This window comes from Neodiprion pinetum, chromosome 7, assembly GCF_021155775.2.
Source record: "Neodiprion pinetum isolate iyNeoPine1 chromosome 7, iyNeoPine1.2, whole genome shotgun sequence".
In the NCBI taxonomy this organism is placed as follows: domain Eukaryota; kingdom Metazoa; phylum Arthropoda; class Insecta; order Hymenoptera; family Diprionidae; genus Neodiprion; species Neodiprion pinetum.
Window position 1 is genome coordinate 5,739,196 of NC_060238.1, and position 21,282 is coordinate 5,760,477.

Consider the following 21,282-nt stretch of genomic DNA (forward strand, 5'->3'; position numbering starts at 1 on the left):
TGACCTTTCGATATGTCCGAGGTTCAGTTTCTCGCGTGGTATTGTTGTGCGACTTTTATCCCCCCCCCCCCCCCCTCGTAAAACACATCAGTTGTACCATCAGTTCTAATATTATGCGCAAAGTGTGCATTATTGACGGTTATATTCAAATCCAATAATTAATTTAGCATTAATGAAATCAACCGTATATTTAGTTGTTATTGCACTAATGGACCCCGATACTTCTATGCCGGATGTCAATACCCTGCACTGAAATACTGGTGACCCGCGGTAGCAAATCTTCGCATAGTGCGTAGGAAGAAAATAATGTGCCAGTCCTATTTCAAATATTCATGAAATGTATTTTTAATATATTACTTCCATTATACTTGGTGGAAGCATGTTCATATTTGAACATCATTACGAAGTGTCTGTTGTGATGGATTTTTGATCATTCGTATACGTGCGTCTTACAGCAACGAATAACTTGAAAATGCGAGTAGGTATTGCTCGTTATCGCTTTCCAAACGTTTCAAGAGAAATGTAAATGTCGCCAATATTAAATTTGAGCAAATTCACTGCTCTAAAAAACTTGTTGAATTAGGTCATTGAACAAAAAAAAATAAACTAAGCAATCGTGGATATAATTATTTATCTTTTCAAGAAACCATTAACTCTGTTGAAGTCTACATACCTTATTAACAATTCGTAAATAGGTGACGTACAAATCAACTGATAATTTTCAAAAAAATTCAACATATTTACGAAGAAGTTTTCACGAGAACTTAATTTTTGTTTTTTCAAAATGTTTTCAAAGAGTTGTCAAACAAATTTCGTAATTCAAAATGTAAATATTGCAATTAATTTTGAAAAAAAAATAATTCAGAGCAAATATCGACCTAATTTAGAATTCTTTCTTCCAAAAGCCTTCGTGATTGTGTATTTGAGTATGACATGAGTAACGAAAAATTTTAAATAATCGAATGAATAGTAATTTCGCGTACCTAGTATCTAATTTTAAGTGAAATAAAATGGCGAGTCGATTCAGGCATCGTAGAGAAATTTTAGAAAAAACTTGGATTCTACAGCTTCATCCTATTTAGCCTAGTCAAATAGAAACGGTAGCGATACCTCCACAGGCTGCTCGAGTAGCTTCGAAATTTCAATATTTCATTTCTTTTTAATTGTTGAATTCTTACGAAGACCAATTCCCGATTAAATTGAGAAAAAGAAATGGTTTAGAAAAAAATGCTTTACAGTATTACACTTTTATACTGTAACATTTTTGCAATCCTCTGTTCTCAAAACAGAATAATAATATGAGACTTGAAAATTGCTACCGATTTTGAACCCTTCACAAACAAAATAGTTACTAATTCAGAATGTTACAATCGTTAAAGCAAATATCTGATGATTATATCTGTAATATACTCTGTATTGTTGTGTGTGATTAAATCAAAATGCTTTCAAATTTTACCCTTCATTACAACCTGCTAATCGTTAAATCATGTTTTATATTTCCAGCCATTGATCCTACGATGTTCTCGAGATATTTCTGGAATTCTGGAAGATCCAATTAATGAAAAGAGGCTTCAGAAAATCGATACTTGAGCAAAAAAACTTTTAGCTCAAAAAAAAGAAAAAGAAACCCTAAGCCATTATTATTTGATAAAAAAATAAATTGCTGTCAACAAGCTGCTATTGATTGTTTAGTTGCCATTGCAAGATTCCCTGGAACTTAATTGGTACAAGAAAGATCTTCTAGCTGTGGATTCTCTGTAGGAATACCAACCAGGATTGTTCTTTGCAGAAAATGACAATAATGGTAAAGGTAAGAAATTCATTTCTCCGCCTTCTCCGATTTAATATTGCTTTGTTTTTTATTTATACCTATAATTTGGCCAACACTTTAAATAGGTTCAACAATTAATATTGTCATTTCTCATTTCGAAATTAGCTTGTGCCCTGAAACATTTTACACTCAGTCCGATACTAACGATAAGTACACGGATCATATTCATGTATATATAAGGAATATAATTGAGCAAAATATAATTGCCATTAGTGAGCTATAACAGCTTATTCTAAGTTTTCATAAAGTCGCAGACGGAATAATAGCGCTCTATATTTGGTGCGACATGATCAATATATTAAATGTCATATCTTATGCGTTGCATTTACAAAAGTGTATAAAAAATAATATTATTTATAAACCATCGTCACTTGACTAACTCTTATTCCTTGCGCGCTCGGTCCATGGCTGTTTGTTTTGCCCTCTTATTGGCCAAGTATATTGACCAGAAGAATCCAATCAGATTTACTACCAGCACACGTAGCTGTAAAAGAATGCAACTTGTATCAACAAATACATATGGTTTTAGAACTTGCTAATTACTAGGATTTATATAAATTGGTAACATAATGTAACGATTTTTGTTGCAAAATTCTAATAACGTATTCCTTATTGGCAAGATTTGAAAGTATGTAGTTAAAATTATGAATCAATATTTTTCTGAGTTCATATTATCTATCTGATTACCATTGGTGGGACGAATGTTATGTTGATAAATTGGAACAGTGTTAAGTACTTCCAATTTGCCGCTAGAACGGGCCAGTATAACTTCTCCAACTGAGCGTAGGATGTTTCGTGAGTTTTTCCCTGAAAAATAGTAAATACATTTAATTATTATGCATCGCTATATCCTATTGGTAAATATTCAAGATTGGATTATGTACCTCAAATCGTGCGAGCATGTACAATGACAAGACTTGGAAACATGGTGTATACAAAATTCTCTCTATCAGCAGAATCCCAAGCGAATGCTTTGTTAACTTGTGGATATGCTGGTAAAAATAATGAGGCACTGGTCCACCAAAAATGAAGCTAAAAAGAAAAAATTAAACGAGATAATACACGTCACAGTGTTGAACGCGACGATTAAGTCGAACGTTCCAAAGTTCGCGCATTCTTACTAAAACGTATACAGCATCCTGTTTTGGACTACTTGTTGGGATGAGTAAAAAACTACGTGAAATCCAATACAAGAAGGTTCGTACAAAAATTCGCAAAAATAAAAAGGCGGTATCATTTTGTTAGTATCGAGAAATTCTATATTAAGGAGAAACCTTTGAGTTTTGTATTATTATAAGGTAAAAGAAAACATAGGAAGCCTTTAGAATATTATAGTCACACTGTAACTACACGCACCCTTTGAAACCCTACAAATTTTGGTTAGGAATTTTTTTTCTATCTCAGTTTTGAAAATATCTCGATGAGTTATTTAAATACAAATAGCCTGTATATTTTAATAATGTCTTCGGATAGAATGTATTCGCGATGCTCACACGGTGATTAATTATCTGAGTAGCTGAAACGGATACTGTTGCAAGGAGTCTGGATAGATAAAGTTCCATAGTACAACATGCCCAGGCAGTACACTTTCTGACATGCCGACTATCATTTGGCTTTTGATAGTCAATTAAAAGTCAACGCACACAATAAAACTGACTAAAAATTATTGAAAACTTGCAAAAATCGTGACTCGTTAACTAAGCTTGGTAATCTTTTGCCGACCGTAAATCGTATTGCTATTTAGGTGGGAGTCGTGAATAATTAACAAAGCGAATTTCAGTGATATTAGAACAGTACATGTCGGAAAATGATTGTGTAAAGTATCGAATGTAGTTAGAACAATATCACACAGGATTGTATCGATTTTAAGTAAATAAGATGTTATGGATAGAATAAAAATACTCTACAGTAAAAAAAAAATCAGAAACCAGTAGCTATGTTCATTTTGTAGACAATTCAAGATACAGCATCGATATATGGATATTTTTTGGTACATGTGTGGTGTGCCAAGTCTTTCGTGAGATTGAAATTTGTAATGTCAACGCAACACAAACGTAAGATTAAGTTACTTCTATTATTAGTGAAGGTTGTGGGAACAGCGGGGCAAAAGTGAATTGCCTACTGAGATCCTCAAAATATCCTGAAAGGAAATCTTATATCCTCATTTTTTGATACCCTATGAACCCTGAATAATTGGGACGATAAAATTTTTTGTTCATACATTTGCCGCAACAACGTTATAAACACCAATCTCATTGTCTTATTGAATGCTACAAAATAAGTGATTTTAGATTGAAGCTGCAAAGCGTGTTGAATAAATTATTGACCTTCTCCAAAGTTGGTACTAGTTGTGTAGAGTTTAATGCCATACAGCAAACTCAGCGCAACGAAGCAGGAGAAAACTTGGATACACCATTCATTTTGGTGAATTCCATTCACATTTCAGATCTGGTAAATACATAATCTCCAATTCGAAAATATAATTCCTGGAATTCAAATATTGCTCTATTTAATCAAATGAAATTGTATATTGATAAAATATGCCTTTCGCCTAAAGAATTCTAGCGTTTTATCGCAACTCAATAGTTGATAAGTATCACACGAAATATAAAGTATGCTTATAATTCCCCATACCTTTCGATCATGAGCCAAATACCCATCCATGTATGCATGTATTGTACTTGATAAGATGGCTTAACAAGAATACGGCTTTTTTTTAATAACTGCGTTGCAATTGTTAAATTGAAACTCGTCTCTTATACCTGGCGAGGAAAGGATAAAATATTGCTGATTTATAACACGAGGCTGAAATAATTTTTGGTTTCTTAGTCTTAAGACACTTTGCACGGCCAACACACACATTTTGTTAAAGTATCAAATTTGCCTCACCTTGACCATATACTTCAACTATTTTGATGAGTTTATATATTCGAAAATTTGGAACAATTTCAAATGAATATGTGATATTTTGGTATTCAACACATACAACAATGGGCTTGTTGGCGAGAACTGCCGAGAGTCGAGACTCCTTGCAGACCTCGTTACATAATCGGCGCTGGCATTGGTAATGGTCGTGAGCATCGCGAATAGTAATTAACTTTATCTGTAAAACAGTGTAAATTAAATTTTTCGTCTTTTCTTGTTTTTATTTGGAAAATTTTACAAATTTTTAGTAAGTTAAACATGTTACAAATAGATGATTGAATATTAGACAATTAGGTAATAAGGCATCTGAGTAAATATTTGTTGTGATTTTTAATCATTCCAACAAATCTTTTACTCAAAGAACTCTTGATATATCGATATGTACATACTATAGTGAAATATTCATTGAAATTTACATGCGTAAATGATGCCAAGCAACTTACCCGAATAAAGCGAATGCAATCAGACTATCGTGATTGAGGTGCTTCGCTCTGGATAATTTCTGTGATACATAACTACCCAAAGTTGCGATGCAGCAACTGGAATTGAAAAATACATACCATCTAATAATAGAAAACTCTTGTGATAAACAAGTAATTCTGAGTTATGTGATACATCGGTGTTGGTACTACTTTTTTTTTTCACTTTGCCTGATTTGCTGGAATTTCTAGTAAAGGTCTTACAGTAAAGATATATGCGTTGGTTTTAATATGAAAAATTTTTCAAATATCGCGGAAAATCATCAAACAATCAACTCATACGAAAAGTGTTCATTGACGTAAAATTCTTCTCGCAAAATTACAAGTGTGTCGTAAATATGACGAATTATTTTTTACCTCGTAAGAGCCTTCGTTTTTAGCGGAGTTGAATAAAGACTATGAAAATAAGCTCCAACCAGTTCGTAAACAATGTCTACAGATTTTGATAACGCCATTGTCACGAGTTATCGCTGTTTTTGGGGTTGATCTTCTTTGATCTTCACTGATCTCTACTTGCGGTATAGTGTCTCTGACCTCTATCGTCTCTTGAGTCTAGTCTCTAGTATCGTTATCTATCTTACTTTTTTCTTTTTTTTCTTCTTATTTCTGCTCAATCATACTTATTTCCAATTATGCTGTTTTTTAACTTATGGGTTCTTTTAACTCGACTAGGGCTATGACTGGATAAACAAGACGAATAATGTTACTATAGCATATCATCAGTCAACGTGTGCTGTCAGTTTTCACCTAGGAACCAGTAAATTGTAGAAGAAGAAGTCTCAGATTTCTAAGCTACAATTTGTAGGTATTGCAACGTGCCGGGCCACGAGTGTTGCGTACATGAAATGCGATGAGAACCGTTGGCGGTACGTCGGTAACCTATAATTGAAACCTTCCATTTTGGAAGCTTGCTACGGTTTTTCACTTTTCACATTTCCGACCATCCAAGCATTCTGATTGATTTGCAAAGTTTAGTCAACTGATCACAATGCTTGGATGGCGAGAAATGAGAAAAATGAAAAACCGTAATAAGCTTCCAGTTTTTAAAATCTAGAGATGAGCGTTTGCAGCAATCTGTCGGTAAAATTGTTCATCCTTATTCCAATTCCATATTGTTCCTCCGGCGATCCACCTCTTTATAGTCACTTATTAGTTACTATTACTTCGTGGCTGAAAAATCCAAGCGCGCTTCAAGCACACTTCAAGTGAGTAAATATTGTGGAGTAGAGCTTGGCTAGCTTCATTTGCTTCCGTTCAAGCTCTCACGTCAAGAATGCTAGAACAAAAATCGTGCGGTATGAACGAGAAATCATTTTACAACACTGTTCAATGTCAAACTTTTTCTGCCGATGGGAATTATTTATTAGCTGGGAACATATATGGCGACGTTTCTGTCTATGAGTAAGTACAAACGATTAATTTTTTAATTCAAGTAATTCAATAATCCGTCGACCTGCCAGGTTAAGTTGTATGGTTTTACAGCATACCCATAGTGATAGGTTTTAATCTTACAAACGTGATTTTACGAATATTGTCGTAGTTGATGATGACAAACATCATCAACTTTTACAATTGGAAAATTATTCACTAATAGGTTGTCTAAGGTACTGGGTCCCTATCATGGAGATGACTGTGATCCAAGAGGGCCGAATTATCAATTCACTGCGTATAAACAACAACAAGTTCACAGCATTATAGCAACTGATAAATTTCTGATTACTGGAACGGTAGGAGAAATATCTGGATGGGACTGGAAGGTTGTGACTTCCAATAAAGTATCTAAAATTAAAGTTTCCTGGACGATTCACATACCAACCGTTAAGTAAATATCAAATTGCACAGTACGCTATTAAAACTTTCATGTATTTACAAATTGATGAAACTAATTACATTTGTTCATACATATTCCACTTATTTTCAGTCGGTTTTATTTCTCTTTTCTAATAATTTAAGGGACAGCTACGTTAAGCCAGATGTCAACTACATGCTAATTTCACACGAAGACAACACATTACATGCTGGTTGCGGTGATAATAAGATATATACGTTCAGCTTAGAAGATGGAAAATTACTCAGAACACTTGAAGGTCACGAGGATTTCATCCATGCTCTTTCAATTTTGTAAGTAAAATTTATTAACATCTAGAGATTATTTCATAATAAATAATACATTTGGGTCATTTTGAATACTCACATTCATTATCAAATGAAACAATTATTGCAAGTAGTTATTTTCAAACTGAGGTAAATTCGTAGTCTCTTGTTGAGAAGTAGCCTTTTACAAGATTAGACAGAATAGAGTTGGTATTAAATGTGGGTTGTGGAGTGTACATCTGGATCCAACCAATTTAAACAGGCATTTCAGACATTATCCGATTTTTAAAAACTTAAACAAAAAAACTATGTAATCTAACAATATAATTTGTGAATAGGTTTTTTCGACAATAACATTTCGATCTCAATTTTCCCATGTTTGGAACTAGTTTATGTAAAACTCTAACTTTGTATGCTATTTGTTGCACAACATATGTAGAATTACATTGTGCACATTTGATTTAAGCTTTTTAAAATGAAAAGACTTAGGGACAGGGTATTCTCTGAATATCGTATTTCACAAAGCGAAGAAAATAAATCCCTTACACTCATGTCTTAATATCAACAGAGGAAATCAGCTGGCATCTGCTAGTGAAGATGGGTCAGTAAGACTGTGGGACATGAGAAAAAAAGAAAACACAAATGTCGTGAAGCCTTTCTTAGCAGACAAAGTGAACAGACCCAAGCTCGGCAAGTGGATTGGAACTGTTGATTTTACGGAAGATTGGCTTGTAAGTCATTCTAGAAATTATAATAAGGGCTTGGGAAATCATCTTCACTTGTTGGAACTGTTACATTTTAAGGGAGTTTAGTCTAATCTCATATAATACTACGTGAAAAAATATCCTATACAGTAGAACATGATTCTCATTATATTGATCCTCAGCTCTGTGGAGGTGGTCCAAAATTGGCTCTCTGGCACATGCGAACTATGGAAGTGGCTACTATATTTGACTTACCTGACCAAGGTATTCACGTTGGATCTATTCACGAGGAGAGAATTATTGCTGGAGGAGCAATGCCAAACGTCCACCATCTCACTTACCAAGGAGAAGTGTTAGCTGAAGTTCCAACATCGAGCAATACAATTTATTCTATTGTTCATCAAGAGAGTCCACAAAAATTATTGAGTATGGCTGGATCAAGCAATAATATTGACATTTGTACAAATTTCAGTTACAGAGAAATGGTACTGAAATTTGCTTGACATGATAACAAAAAATTCAAGCACCCTCTATCAGGATACAAGACTGAAAAGTCCTGCTCTGCTGCGAGTTACTGCGTAGCTGTACCTCCAGAACTTGTTGACCTGCAGAGGCAACCAATAACGTAATGTTATTCTTCATTTTCCACCACTCAAGATAATTTTGTTCAATCATTTTATGTAAAATATACTCCGTTTGAGTAAAACGGACCTGCTAAATTATTAATAACTCCCCCATAGGACTGACCCTACGTTATCTTCTCTCCTCAATTGTATGAGTTTTTTTTAAATATTTAAGATAAGAATAAGCATATTAATATCAAGTGGTAATTTAACTTTTTGCAATAATACAATTGTCATTAAATGTTAATGGTATTTGGACTGCATTTGAAAGATTTATGTATGTATGTACAAGTTTGTTCATTAATCCTATGGAGCATATAGGAGGGATATCTTAGGGTTATAAGTGAGCCAATTTTAGCTGCAGTAGTGGAGCTGTAAAATGAAAATTGTTGAAATGGTGTCGTAATAAGTGTAACTTGTATAACTAACACAATCAAGTTCATCACTCAACTAGGTGGGTGACACAGTAATTCTGGCAGTCCTCGAAATGTCGCCAGCAGCTAGTAACGCTGGTAGACAAGTGGTTCATACAGGTTCATATAGGCAATGGGTAGTACAGGTATACATGAATGACTACGATGGCGGCATTACGTGACCATATTATGGTAGTAGGACAGCGGCGCGTGGCTGGGGGGTGCAATCAATGACATAATTCGTATAGAACCAAAGTCTTATTTTGTTTCGGACGGTGAACAAGTTGACCGGAAAGTTAAGACACTAATAGTTTCATACATTTTACTGTGCATAGTTAGACAGAGCATAGATGACGTAATTGTATATGGTGATCCTCCTGATTCTAATTTTTTTTTACCGTTGAAGCAAGGACTTTCAATCAAGCTGCTTTCTGATTGGTCAAAATCGCTTTCGCCGGTGAAAAGAAGATCAGAATTAGGTCTATGGCAATGCGTTTTAGAACACACCTTGTACATTACAAATATAACTATGTATTCGTATCCTTGCGCGGAGTTGAGTGACGTAGTAGCATGGTGAAGTGGAGCATTTTGCACCGTGGTTAGTTATGTATATGATAGAGGCTTCGAAAACTTCTTTTCCGAATGCCCACAGTCATTAGAATAACGAATTGTACAACTAGATATTATTATATTAACCCAAATTGAGGTGAGATCACGAAGTAATACTTGAAACACCTGAGTTCATTAACAACGCGTCAGTTAATTTTTTATAAAATAGGATTCAATTTCAAGCTATACTTTGTCGCAAAGTGTTGTACGATTCTCAACACAAAGATCTTATTCACTACCTAAATTAATAACCAGGGTAACGAACATAGTGTTTGTATATACTTTCATACGAATGGTGCTAATTACGTCACGCATTTGTAACCTAAAATGTCATTTGTAAATGTTGCACACGTCAGCCTAGATTATTACTCTACTACGATACAATCCATCCTAAATTTCGTGTTAAATTTTCACAACTTCCAATGCACAAAACTTGAACTTTCACAGATCACGATTACAAAATAGCAAATTGCACTTCACACGTTTTCTGTCTTATCTTCACAGATGGCTGAGAAACCCAAGTACTATGGAAAAAATCGTAGTATTGTACGCAGAATTGGTTCGTTTCTACCGTTGAAGCCTCTCCCAAAAATCTATGTCAGCGTAACTGCTTTACATTCAATGAGCAATTCAATGATCGTTGATGATGCAAACTCTAACATTGCCGATACAAATGGATTCGGATTGGAAAGGTAATGCATTATGTCATATTATAATTTGTTTTTAGACACGAAACAAGCATGTTGTATATCAACTTCTGTATTCCAAAATTGTTGAGCTGAGTGGTAATATAGAAGCTAAGTTAAAAAATATAGTCTTGAAATAAACAAAAACGACTAGGAAAGTGATTTTTAAATTTACAACGTCAAAACAATTTCGTAGGATATTTTGAAAGCCCTTAATTGAAGCTGAAAAGTATTATTCAGTGATGGAAGAGCGATAACATGTTGAATTAAGATCTGTTTTCAAACGTGGAACTTTCCAATATAAAAATACCTTTTTTTACATTACTAATTCAATTACAGAAAACAGAAAGTAACAAAGATCTGCTATTTGGCACAGTGATATATACAATATATCTAAACATTTTTAAAAATATTGTACATTAAAGTGCTGCATTTGATTTTACGTCTGCCAACTTATTTGCTGACAGTGCTAACAAGGGACACATTTTCAGTGGGCGGCTATCTGGAAGTAAGCCAGACTTGTTAGAAACCATTAGCTTTGGTTCTGAAGTAAGATTGCTCGCCCTGGAACAGGAGTTACAAGAAATGCGAGAGAAAATTGCAACAATTGTCCAACACATCAAAACAACAGACCGTACGTATAACACTGTATTTAATAATATTATGACATTGATAAATAATTATTGTTGTTACTGTTATTATTCTTGCCTGAGTAAGTCTTGCTGTATATGTACGAGAGTACTTATATTCAAACAATGGAATGCAAGTTGTCTGTGAGATATGTTATGACTGGAAACGAGACCGATGAGTTGACAATCCGATAATGAATTGTTGACTGCTATCATGTTGAAAGTAGCAGGTGATAATAAGCAGCTAATCTGTGTCTAACAGTTTCAGGGGGAGAGCAAACGATAAAACATCTAGAAATATAATTATGAGAATTCCCTGAACAGCCCTACTACGTTTCATTGTTTGCTCACTAGCTGAAAGCTTTATACACATATTATCTGCAGGCTATTACCTACTAATTTCAGCGTCACTTGACTGCTATGAATCCTAAGCATGATTCAGCCCATATATTCTGAATTATATATTTGGAAAGACGAATTGAAGTAGCTCATTCGCACATTGACGTATTTGAAATCTATTGCAGCACCGTCCGACACGACCAGTGAAAATGCATATGCAAACGACCCACCCCGCCCTCCTCCACCACCACCACCTCTTCCGCCCCCAAGTACACCACACATAGCAAGAAGGGCCAGTTTGCAAGATCATACAACATCTGAATGGCATAAGCCACCCTTGAATAGCCAAAAATCAATGGGAGATATTCTAAAGGAAATGGACAAGGTCAAGTTGAAGCCTATTGCAAGGTGAACATCCCCTTTATTATTTGTAAACGACTATTGTCGCTGGTAAAAATGACGCATTTTACAGAAATCAGGTAACGTGTATGACCGTTAAACAAAGTGAATCTCGTACAGTATCACGACTCTTTTAGTATTCGGTGGCACTCAAGTTAGATAAGTGCATGGTGATTTCTCGTACTTATTAAATTATCTTTCAGGCTGTTATATGAAAATATTAAATACCGATCATAGTCGTTTTTTTTTTTTTTTTTTTTTTGCAGTGCATATACACACGTATGTACAAATAATTCTTGTGGGCTAAATTCGTAGAAATTAAAATCTCACTGCAATTTACTTTAGCCATCTGACTTCTTATTCTTTCATTTTCTACTATGGCTTTTATTATAGTGGACTTTGCCGTTTTCTATTGATAACAATTTAGTTTCCTCAAATATTTAAGCGTGCAAACTTTACATTCAAATGAAATATTAAATAATGCTTTCTAAGATAGGGATGGTATTTGGAAGAAACTCAGAATTTTCGGATCCCTCAAGGCTTATGAGTTCTTATTCAGCTAGCATGAATGTGTTGACAAAATAGTCTTAGTCTATTCTGTTGTTAGATTACTAGCAATCGATATTCCTGTAATACAAAAACGGTTTATTACAGATCGCCAGGTGGAGGACCATTAAAGTTAAAGCGTGGAAACACTCCTAATAATGATCTGCAAGAAATTTTGAGAAAGCGGTACAGTGTTGTACAAGCTGAATCTCCAGATAGTCGAAACTCATCTATCATCTCAGCTCACAACGATTCATTTACCCATTAAAAACTTCCGTGAAAATCAAATATTTAAATACGATATGATAAAGACTATTTTTTTTTGTTTTCATTCTCCATTCGAAGTGAATTATAGTTCAGTGATTTTCTACCTAATTGTGAAATTAGATTTTGCCTATCTGCAGGCACATATCTTTTATTTGAAACGAAATTTATTACGCTATGATGAATCTCTTTATCTGCCAAAGAGGGTGCTATTGATATTTTAATTTGAATGATCGAGTATCATTACACGTGTAGTCATATTATGATATTACATACCTGTCAATATTTAAAGTTTTTGATAAATATAAATAATGTTGCATCATAAGTCCCGAAAGAAACGTGAATTTTAAATATGTACAAGCAAAACGACAAGCCAGCTCATTTATCACCACTCCAGTTATGCACAACGGAGATAGATTTTTTTAAACACAAATCGTAAAAATACCAAGTATTGAACACATGTTCTCAAAACTTCTATTACTTTGCCCCGTAACCAGAAAAAATACGATTACACATAACGTAAATTTGTAATTCTACTCCGTGACTACCCTGAAATTAATGAGAATGGCACTGTAATCTCAAGGATAATACGTACATTATCCGGACTTGGTTAATTTTACGATCTGTTATAGATGTGTATAGATATTCAGGTGTAATATACATACATGTATACATGTGTATGTATGTGTTTGTTAAATGGACCACCGGTGATAGCATAGAAGGCTGGCTTTACTCATCTCACAATGTGTAAAAGTGTTTCGATTCATTCACCTGCGGTAGGTGATACATTTAAAAGTTAGTATTATCCAATGAAGAAAGGTCAAATGTAAGAATTACCAATAACAAGCTGACATTATGCGTAATTGGAGAATTTGCAAATTTTTTAGTCCTTCAAAGTTTTTAAGTCTGAGAGAACTTTTCTTCAAATGAAAAAAAGTTAATTTTATGTTTAAAGAATTGTAACTCAATCCCTGTACGGGAACTATGGGACTTCAGTTTGAAAAACCAATTCAGAGATACGGAGCAGCTTGGGCTGATAATTTCGTATGTAGAAATGTTAAATAAGACGTAATAAGAATGTTAGCTTAATTGCTTATATCGAGCTGAGGATTGAACTGTGTCGTCCTCGAATAACTAACTACGTCACATGTATAACACTACGTTTACAGTATGTCGCTTCTGTACTATTTTTTTGTTAGGAAAAAATTTCAGTACTAGGTTTTGAAAATTGAAATTTGTTTTATCCTACTGAACATAATAATTATGGTACATGGCTCTAACTGCTGAGATCGTTCGATGGTGTTTCGATGTTATCTATGCCTAAATAGTAATGTTCTTCCTACGTGAAAGATCGTTTAAAAGAAACCGAATAATGAAAGTTACCGTAGTTTGAAAAAGCAAGCAAAAAAATCGTGCAATTTGATTTTACCTGTTCTAAATAAGTAGGATGGTTATCACCTTAGGTTGTCGAGACTGAATGCTATCGTCGAATATGAATGTGGAAGCGTGTTTTATACCCGAGGCTTTAACGGACGGAGAGAATAAAAAGTTATTGTTACATAAATGATCTTATTTTTATCTTCAACATCTTATTAACACACCATGCTCCCTACTGATTTTAATTGATATTATATGCCGTATGATTCGGATGTCGTATGGGGTTTTTATTCAGCAAGGAATGATCATCTATATAACATAAGCAGTAGAAAATTAATCACTGCTTGCGAACAAATTCACAAATTGGAATGTGTAGTTGGCAGAATTTACACGTAAACATCGCCCTGGGATTCTTTTTCCAATTTTCGAATCCCAGTGTAATACGGGCAGTAAAATGTTAAGCTCCCCACTATCGTAAATTACAGGGAATTCCTTCTCTACTGAAAGGGATATAGTTGATTGCATGATTTTTAATCGATCACATAAAAGTTTCAGTTTCAGAATCGATGCGCTTAAGCCTTTCTGGACTAATTAAACACCCAGAAACGTATAAAAAACATCAAAATGAGCGTAGGACCAAAAGCACAGAAATTACGAAAGAGATCTCTTATTTTTTGGCAGTAACTCTTGATCCGTTGATCGCAGTGTATTTGGATTTTGCGCAATCGATTCCTCTCGCAAAATTACGTCGATACAGTGTATCATGCAAAGAATTGATTCCGGCATTCTTCAAAATCGTCTAAATTTTCAGTAAATATCCAAAGGGGTTACTTTCTCTTCAAGAAAAGTATTTTTCGTTCCAGAATCGATTTTTATCATTCTTTCTGGACTAACAGATCTCACAGGAGTGCGACAAAGAGATCCAGAACAGGAAACGACCAACGGTTGGAGGGATACAAAGATGTTACGGGAAAAATTAATTGTCCATTTATTTTATTACTGGTTACTTAATATAAAGAAAATACAATATTATACGTCATACATCGTATCGTGCACAGCCGTGTTACACCAGTACACAGCTCGAGACTTGAGTTTTGATTTGAAACGAGGATAATTCGTAAATCCCAGTTTTCTAAACTTTTCTTTCTTGTTCCGTCTATTCTCCTGATACCCGATCATTTCTTCGTCATCACTTTTGATTTGCTTCTTACAGCGTATTTGGACTGCGCGCAGTTGATTTCTCGTGCAACAACACGTCCATACAATGCATCAAAGGACCGATTTCAACATCATTCAAAATTGTCCAAATTTTTTTCAAAAATCCAAAAGGCTTTACATTTCGAGCAAAACAGTTCAGTTTTTATATATTTTACGCAGGAAATGGACAGTCCGAAATAGACTGAGTAACAAACTGAAAAACTAGTTTAAATGGCAAACGTGATTACAGTGGGTTGAGCAATGGGATCGACTTGCTGTTGACTGAATTAAATAGTTTTAATTTCTTCGTAAATTCTGAGCTATAGGTTTCTGTCTTGCCACACCGGTGTTCAAAATCACGGATCTGTAAATGTAAGCTCCTCGAAGCCAAACGTTTCGCGATTTTTTAATTTTTTTAATTGCAGTAGTTTGACCCAAGGTTTGAGTAATATTTAGAGTGCAGGTTTTTGATGTTTTGCAGATTTTTTGCATAGTTATGCAAATGAAAACACGGTTCCGAAATATTGGTGGTAATAGTTAACCTTGATGACGAGCAATGGATCATTGGACACAGAAGACTCCAATCCTTCGGAAGATTTTGATTCAAAAAAAATATAGAAAAAAAATAAATTATTTACAGTAAATGTCAAAAATAAAAATAGGATTTATTAAAATAATATAAATTAAAATAAAGTATATGAAAATAAATCCTATAATGTCTTTTAATAAAAAGTGAAATGCTTGAGAAAACAATCGTTGACCTACAAATGATTGTGCAATTGCAAATTAAGAACAATTACCTAACAGTAATAATTATATTTAAAAAAGACTGGTTTTTGTGCAGATGCTCTGGCCGGCGGTCTGGTTGTTCAAAAACTACGCGTCATGCATTTAATCTGGGGTTTTCATTTTTCATGAATTGTTGGTTTTCCACTGTGTATAGAATTCTGCAGTCGATTTTTCAAAACAGAAATCATATATTTTTTCTTTTTCTTCTTCGCATAATATCCATTCTGTTCAAATTATTATCAATTTTACTATTATAACAAGCATCGGTTGCTATTATATGGAACGGGAATCTTCGAAAAGCAATAACATACAGAAAGAGTCGTAAAGACGAAAATGTGAGTACAATCATAGTATCGCACGCTTGTGAATAAATAAATGAAAAAAGAAAATGAATAATAAATTGTCATGCCATCACTCAACGCAAATTAATTTTACATTATCATCGCTACGTACAATAGCGTGAAATTTTGGAATTATAAACATTGTAGCATTAGAATCTTATATTCAGCTCAGCAACGAGCCGTACAAAACCGTGCGTGTCCGCGTCCAAAGTAGAGACATAATTATATATTGCTCAATGTAAAACTATTTAAGCAACAGTTTTAACACCAGAAAATACATATTTCGGCATTCAGTCAACGTCGACTAGAAGATAACCCACGAAATTGCTGGCGCGTTCTAGAACGGATGTGAAGGATTAGTCTCCAAATAAAACCTGTTTTGCGTACACACTATTTGAAAGAAACAATAGTCGAGAGAGAGTATATTACAATCGGATGTATTCTCGCTTTTTATTCATCATTTATGGAATCGTACTATATAGACGGCTGATTTAATAAAGGCCGTAGTTGTTTCAATGGTCAATATTACTACGGTCTTATTGCCAATTCATGATTTTGTCACCGCTCGATAAATTTGTGTATGAGGTTTTTACTGAATTGTCTACAAATAGGGTTTTCTTCTTTCTCGCCGTTATTTCATACTTTATTGCCGATATTGTATGGAGGCATATGATGATATGTGAATGAGTTTCCAATTGTAACTAGAGATTAAGAGTACTGTTTTTTTTCTGCTTACATTTTGTTTCTTATTTTACAGTATAACAGCATATGATGTGGACTGCCAAAAACTGAGCACAAGATTCGTTAACACAATGACAATTTGGCATTAGCCAATAGCGCTAGTTTAATAATTAATGTATAATATAAGAGTACACAAAATTTCAGATGTCTAACATTTCAGACATTTATAATTCATTCTTAAGAATAGCGTTGTTAAATGCAACATGCTTAGTTTATTAATACCATTTTACAATTTCAATACTGAAATAAAACCTAGTATGGATTGCTCCAATTACACCGTCAATCGTGAAAAGTTTCTCTGAAACATTCTCTGATAAAGTTTTGACTGGTTCATTGATTGTTGTTTTTAGCACTTTGGTTGTTCGCCGTTGATATTTTCTTGAAGCCGTACTGGCGGATATCTGCTCTTGCTCTCCCTATTTGTATCTATCTACCTATATCGACAACTGAAATGCCGACCGAAAAGCATTTTCATAAAAGAAATGATTTAATAACTCAATTTTTCTGCTAAAGTCATGTTCTCTCTATATATCTACATGTATGCTAATAAATGTATTCATTATTATGCATAATGTACAGTTGTGAGGTACATAAGTTCAAAAAAAGGTTTTGATTTTAAAGTTTATATTTATATATTATGTTATAGCTCAATGGTCCTTAGATCTCTATGTATTATACAATCATAAGAATGATGATGAAAATAAAAAAGGAGAATAATAGCCTTCTAGCGTATTTGCTTAGTCTAAATGAAAGCGCCTAATTATAGGCAACCAAACTTACATGTACGCGACACGGCCATCAGGCGTAAGGCGTGCCTTCGATCAAGCTCCTCGGCTCAGATGTTCTCCTAATACCAGGAGTAATTTTTCGCTGCAATTTCTCCGAATTGCTTAGTCTAAGTGGTAGCGCCTAATCATGGGCAACCACGCTTATACGTATGCGACACGGGCTTTCAAGCATAAGGCGTGCCTTTGATCGAGCTCCTCGGCTCAGATGTTCTCCTAATACCAGGAGTAATTTTTCGCTGCAATTTCTCCGATTTGCTAAGCTAAGTGGAAGCGCCTAATTATAGGCAACCACGCTTATACGTATGCGACACGGGCTTTCAGGAATAAGGCGTGCCTTTGATCAAGCTCCTCGGCTCAGATGTTCTCCTGATACCAGGAGTAATTTTTCGCTGCAATTTCTCCGAGTTGCTTCGTCTAAGTGAAAGCGCCTAATCATAGGCAACCAAACTTGTACGTATGCGACACGGGCTTTCAGGCATAAGGCGTGCCTTTGATCGAGCTCCTCGGCTCAGATGTTCTCCTGATACCAAGAGTAATTTTTCGCTTCAATTTCTACGAGTTGCTTCGTCCAAGTGGAAGCGCCTAATCATAGGCAACCAAACTTGTACGTATGCGACACGGGCTTTCAGGCATAAGGCGTGCCTTTGATCAAGCTCCTCGACTCAGATGTTCTCCTGATACCAGGAGTAATTTTTCGCTGCAATTTCTCCGAGTTGCTTAGTCCAAGTGGTAGCGCCTAATCATAGGCAACCACGCTTATACGTATGTGACACGGGCTTTCAGGAATAAGGCGTGCCTTTGATCAAGCTCCTCGGCTCAGATGTTCTCCTAATACCAGGAGTAATTTTTCGCTGCAATTTCTCCGTGTTGCTCAGTCCAAGTGGAAGCGCCTAATCATAGGCAACCACGCTTATACGTATGCGACACGGGCTTTCAGGAATAAGGCGTGCCTTTGATCGAGCTCCTCGGCTCAGATGTTCTCCTAATACCAGGAGTGATTTTTCGCTGCAATTTCTCCGAGTTGCTTAGTCCAAGTGGACGCGCCTAGTCATAGGCAACCAAGCTTATACGTATGCGACACGGGCTTTCAGGAATAAGGCGTGTCTTTGATCTAGCTCCTCGGCTCAGATGTTCTGGTGATACCGGAAGTAATTTTTCGTGGTGATTTTTTCTATTTGCATAGTTTTAAGTGGCAGTAGCACGTAAGCAAACGATCACATGCCTTCTCAAGTAAGCAGGCATGCCTTAATTTATACACACAGCGTCGACATCACATGCAGTCAATCAATCAATCAATGTGTCCCTGTTTTTGGAAGAGCTCCTCGGTTCTCATGTGCTCCTGATACCAGGAGACATTTTCGACGAAATTTCTCCGATTCTTTTAGATCTAACAGAAAATGGCGGGAAAATTAGCGATCACATGCACTCTCAATCAAGCAGGCATGCCCTTGAGTACACAGCGTCCACATCACATGCAGTCACTTGATGTGTCCCTGTGTTCAGAAGAGCTCCTCGGTTTTTCTGCGCTCCTGATACTCGGAGCATGCATGCCTTCAATCATACAGCGTCGACATCACATGCAGTCAATCAATCAATTAATGTGTCCCTGTTTTTAGAAGAGCTCCTCGGTTCTCCTGTGCTCCTGATACGAGGAGTCATTTTCGCTGAAATTTCTCCGATTCTCTTAGGTCTAACAGAAAATGGCGGGAAAATTAGCGATCGCATGCACTCTCAATCAAGCAGGCATGCCTTCAGTCATACAGCGTCGACATCACATGCAGTCAATCAATCAATCAATGTGTCCCTGTTTTTAGGAGAGCTCCTCGGTTCTCCTGTGCTCCTGATACCAGGAGTCATTTTCGCTGGAATTTCTCCGATTTGCTTAGTTCTAAGAGAAAGTGGCGGGAAAATTTTGAGATCTCATGCCCTCTCAAGCAAGCATGCATGCCTTCAGTCACACAGCGTCGACATCACATGCAATCAATCAATGTGTCCCTGTTTTTAGAAGAGCTCCTCAGTTTTTCTGCGCTCCTGATACTCGGAGCATGCATGCCTTCAATCATACAGCGTCGACATCACATGCAGTCAATCAATCAATCAATGTGTCCCTGTTTTCAGAAGAGCTCCTCAGTTCTCCTGTGCTCCTGATACCAGGAGTCATTTTCGACAAAATTTCTCCGATTCTCTTAGGTCTAACAGAAAATGGCGGGAAAATTAGCGATCACATGCACTCTCAATCAAGCAGGCATGCCCTTAGTAACACAGCGTCCACATCACATGCAGTCAATCAATGTGTCCCTGTGTTTAGAAGAGCTCCTCGGTTTTTCTGCGCTCCTGATACTCGGAGCATGCATGCCTTCAATCATACAGCGTCGACATCACATGCAGTCAATGAATCAATCAATGTGTCCCTGTTTTTAGAAGAGCTCCTCGGTTCTCCTGTGCTCCTGATACCAGGAGTCATTTTCGCTGAAATTTCTCCGATTCTCTTAGGTCTAACAGAAAATGGCGGGAAAATTAGCGATCACATGCACTCTCAATCAAGCAGGCATGCCTTCAGTCATACAGCGTCGACATCACATGCAGTCAATCAATCAATCAATGTGTCCCTGTTTTCAGAAGAGCTCCTCGGTTCTCCTGTGCTCCTGATACCAGGAGTCATTTTCGCTGGAATTTCTCCGATTTGCTTAGTTCTAAGAGAAAGTGGCGGGAAAATTTTGAGATCTCATGCCCTCTCAAGCAAGCATGCATGCCTTTAGTCACACAGCGTCGACATCACATGCAATTAATCAATGTGTCCCTGTTTTTAGAAGAGCTCCTCGGTTCTCCTGTGCTCCTGATACCAGGAGTCATTTTCGACAAAATTTCTCCGATTCTCTTAGGTCTAACAGAAAATGGCGGGAAAATTAGCGATCACATGCACTCTCAATCAAGCAGGCATGCCCTTAGTCACACAGCGTCCACATCACATGCAGTCAATCAATGTGTCCCTGTGTTTAGAAGAGCTCCTCGGTTCTCCTGTGCTCCTGATACCAGGAGCCATTTTCGCTGAAATTTCTCCGATTTGCTTAGTTCTAAGAGAAAGTGGCGGGAAAATTAGCGATCACACGGTCTCTCAATCAAGCAGGCATGCCTTTAGTCACACAGCGTCGACATCACATGCAGTCAATCAATCAATCAATGTGTCCCTGTTTTTAGAAGAGCTCCTCGGTTCTCCTGTGCTCCTGATACCAGGAGTCATTTTCGCTGAAATTTCTCCGATTTGCTTAGTTCTAAGAGAAAGTGGCGGGAAAATTTTGAGATCTCATGCCCTCTCAAGCAAGCATGCATGCCTTCAGTCACACAGCGTTGACATCACATGCTATCAATCAATGTGTCCCTGTTTTTAGAAGAGCTCCTCAGTTTTTCTGCGCTCCTGATACTCGGAGCATGCATGCCTTCAGTCATACAGCGTCGACATCACATGCAGTCAATCGATCAATCAATGTGTCCCTGTTTTCAGAAGAGC

The 21,282-nt window shown here is 36.1% G+C and overlaps 3 protein-coding genes across 8 annotated transcripts; 2 read left to right on the forward strand and 1 right to left on the reverse strand.

The window, feature by feature from the left end:
- Window positions 1-61: 61 nt before the first annotated feature.
- LOC124223444 (PXMP2/4 family protein 3) lies at window positions 62-5,974 on the reverse strand. The gene is made up of 5 exons (XM_046635423.2): window positions 5,593-5,974; window positions 5,200-5,295; window positions 2,716-2,863; window positions 2,519-2,638; window positions 62-2,315 (listed from the first exon to the last, which is right to left on the reverse strand). The coding sequence occupies exons 1-5, from the start codon at window positions 5,688-5,690 to the stop codon at window positions 2,214-2,216; spliced, it is 564 nt and encodes a 187-aa protein (XP_046491379.1). The 5' UTR covers window positions 5,691-5,974; the 3' UTR covers window positions 62-2,213.
- A 151-nt stretch (window positions 5,975-6,125) lies between these two features.
- On the forward strand, window positions 6,126-8,890 carry thoc6 (THO complex 6). The gene is made up of 6 exons (XM_046635412.2): window positions 6,126-6,315; window positions 6,495-6,636; window positions 6,830-7,057; window positions 7,189-7,356; window positions 7,898-8,060; window positions 8,216-8,890. Exons 2-6 carry the CDS (start codon window positions 6,509-6,511, stop codon window positions 8,534-8,536), a joined length of 1,008 nt encoding a protein of 335 aa, XP_046491368.1. The 5' UTR covers window positions 6,126-6,315; window positions 6,495-6,508; the 3' UTR covers window positions 8,537-8,890.
- Window positions 8,891-9,076: 186 nt separating this feature from the next.
- LOC124223440 (mitochondrial fission regulator 1) lies at window positions 9,077-17,619 on the forward strand. Of its 6 annotated transcripts, none has more exons than XM_046635421.2 (5): window positions 9,077-9,215; window positions 10,183-10,370; window positions 10,856-10,998; window positions 11,518-11,740; window positions 17,003-17,619. In XM_046635421.2, the coding sequence occupies exons 1-5, from the start codon at window positions 9,144-9,146 to the stop codon at window positions 17,073-17,075; spliced, it is 699 nt and encodes a 232-aa protein (XP_046491377.1). In that variant the 5' UTR covers window positions 9,077-9,143; the 3' UTR covers window positions 17,076-17,619. The 6 variants fall into 6 exon arrangements, with proteins under 6 accessions (XP_046491377.1, XP_046491378.1, XP_046491375.1 ...); XM_046635422.2 differs by lacking the exon at window positions 17,003-17,619 and adding an exon at window positions 15,597-15,758 and having other exon boundaries at window positions 9,081-9,215; XM_046635419.2 differs by lacking the exon at window positions 17,003-17,619 and adding an exon at window positions 12,386-14,105 and having other exon boundaries at window positions 9,129-9,215.
- Window positions 17,620-21,282: the final 3,663 nt, after the last annotated feature.

Bases quoted from the DNA above. Each gene is read 5' to 3' on its own strand.
- thoc6 (XM_046635412.2), top strand. From the start codon at position 6,509: ATGCTAGAACAAAAATCGTGCGGTATGAACGAGAAATCATTTTACAAC. The intron at 6,637-6,829 runs GTAAGTACAAAC...ATTCACTAATAG, and splicing joins GGCGACGTTTCTGTCTATGA to GTTGTCTAAGGTACTGGGTC. The intron at 8,061-8,215 runs GTAAGTCATTCT...ATTGATCCTCAG, and splicing joins ATTTTACGGAAGATTGGCTT to CTCTGTGGAGGTGGTCCAAA.
- LOC124223444 (XM_046635423.2), bottom strand. From the start codon at position 5,690: ATGGCGTTATCAAAATCTGTAGACATTGTTTACGAACTGGTTGGAGCT. The intron at 2,864-5,199 runs GTAAGTTGCTTG...TTTTCTTTTTAG, and splicing joins ATTGCATTCGCTTTATTCGG to CTTCATTTTTGGTGGACCAG. The intron at 2,639-2,715 runs GTACATAATCCA...ACTATTTTTCAG, and splicing joins ACATGCTCGCACGATTTGAG to GGAAAAACTCACGAAACATC.
- LOC124223440 (XM_046635419.2), top strand. From the start codon at position 9,144: ATGTCGCCAGCAGCTAGTAACGCTGGTAGACAAGTGGTTCATACAGGT. The intron at 9,216-10,182 runs GTATACATGAAT...TTATCTTCACAG, and splicing joins ATAGGCAATGGGTAGTACAG to ATGGCTGAGAAACCCAAGTA. The intron at 11,741-12,385 runs GTGAACATCCCC...GGTTTATTACAG, and splicing joins AAGTTGAAGCCTATTGCAAG to ATCGCCAGGTGGAGGACCAT.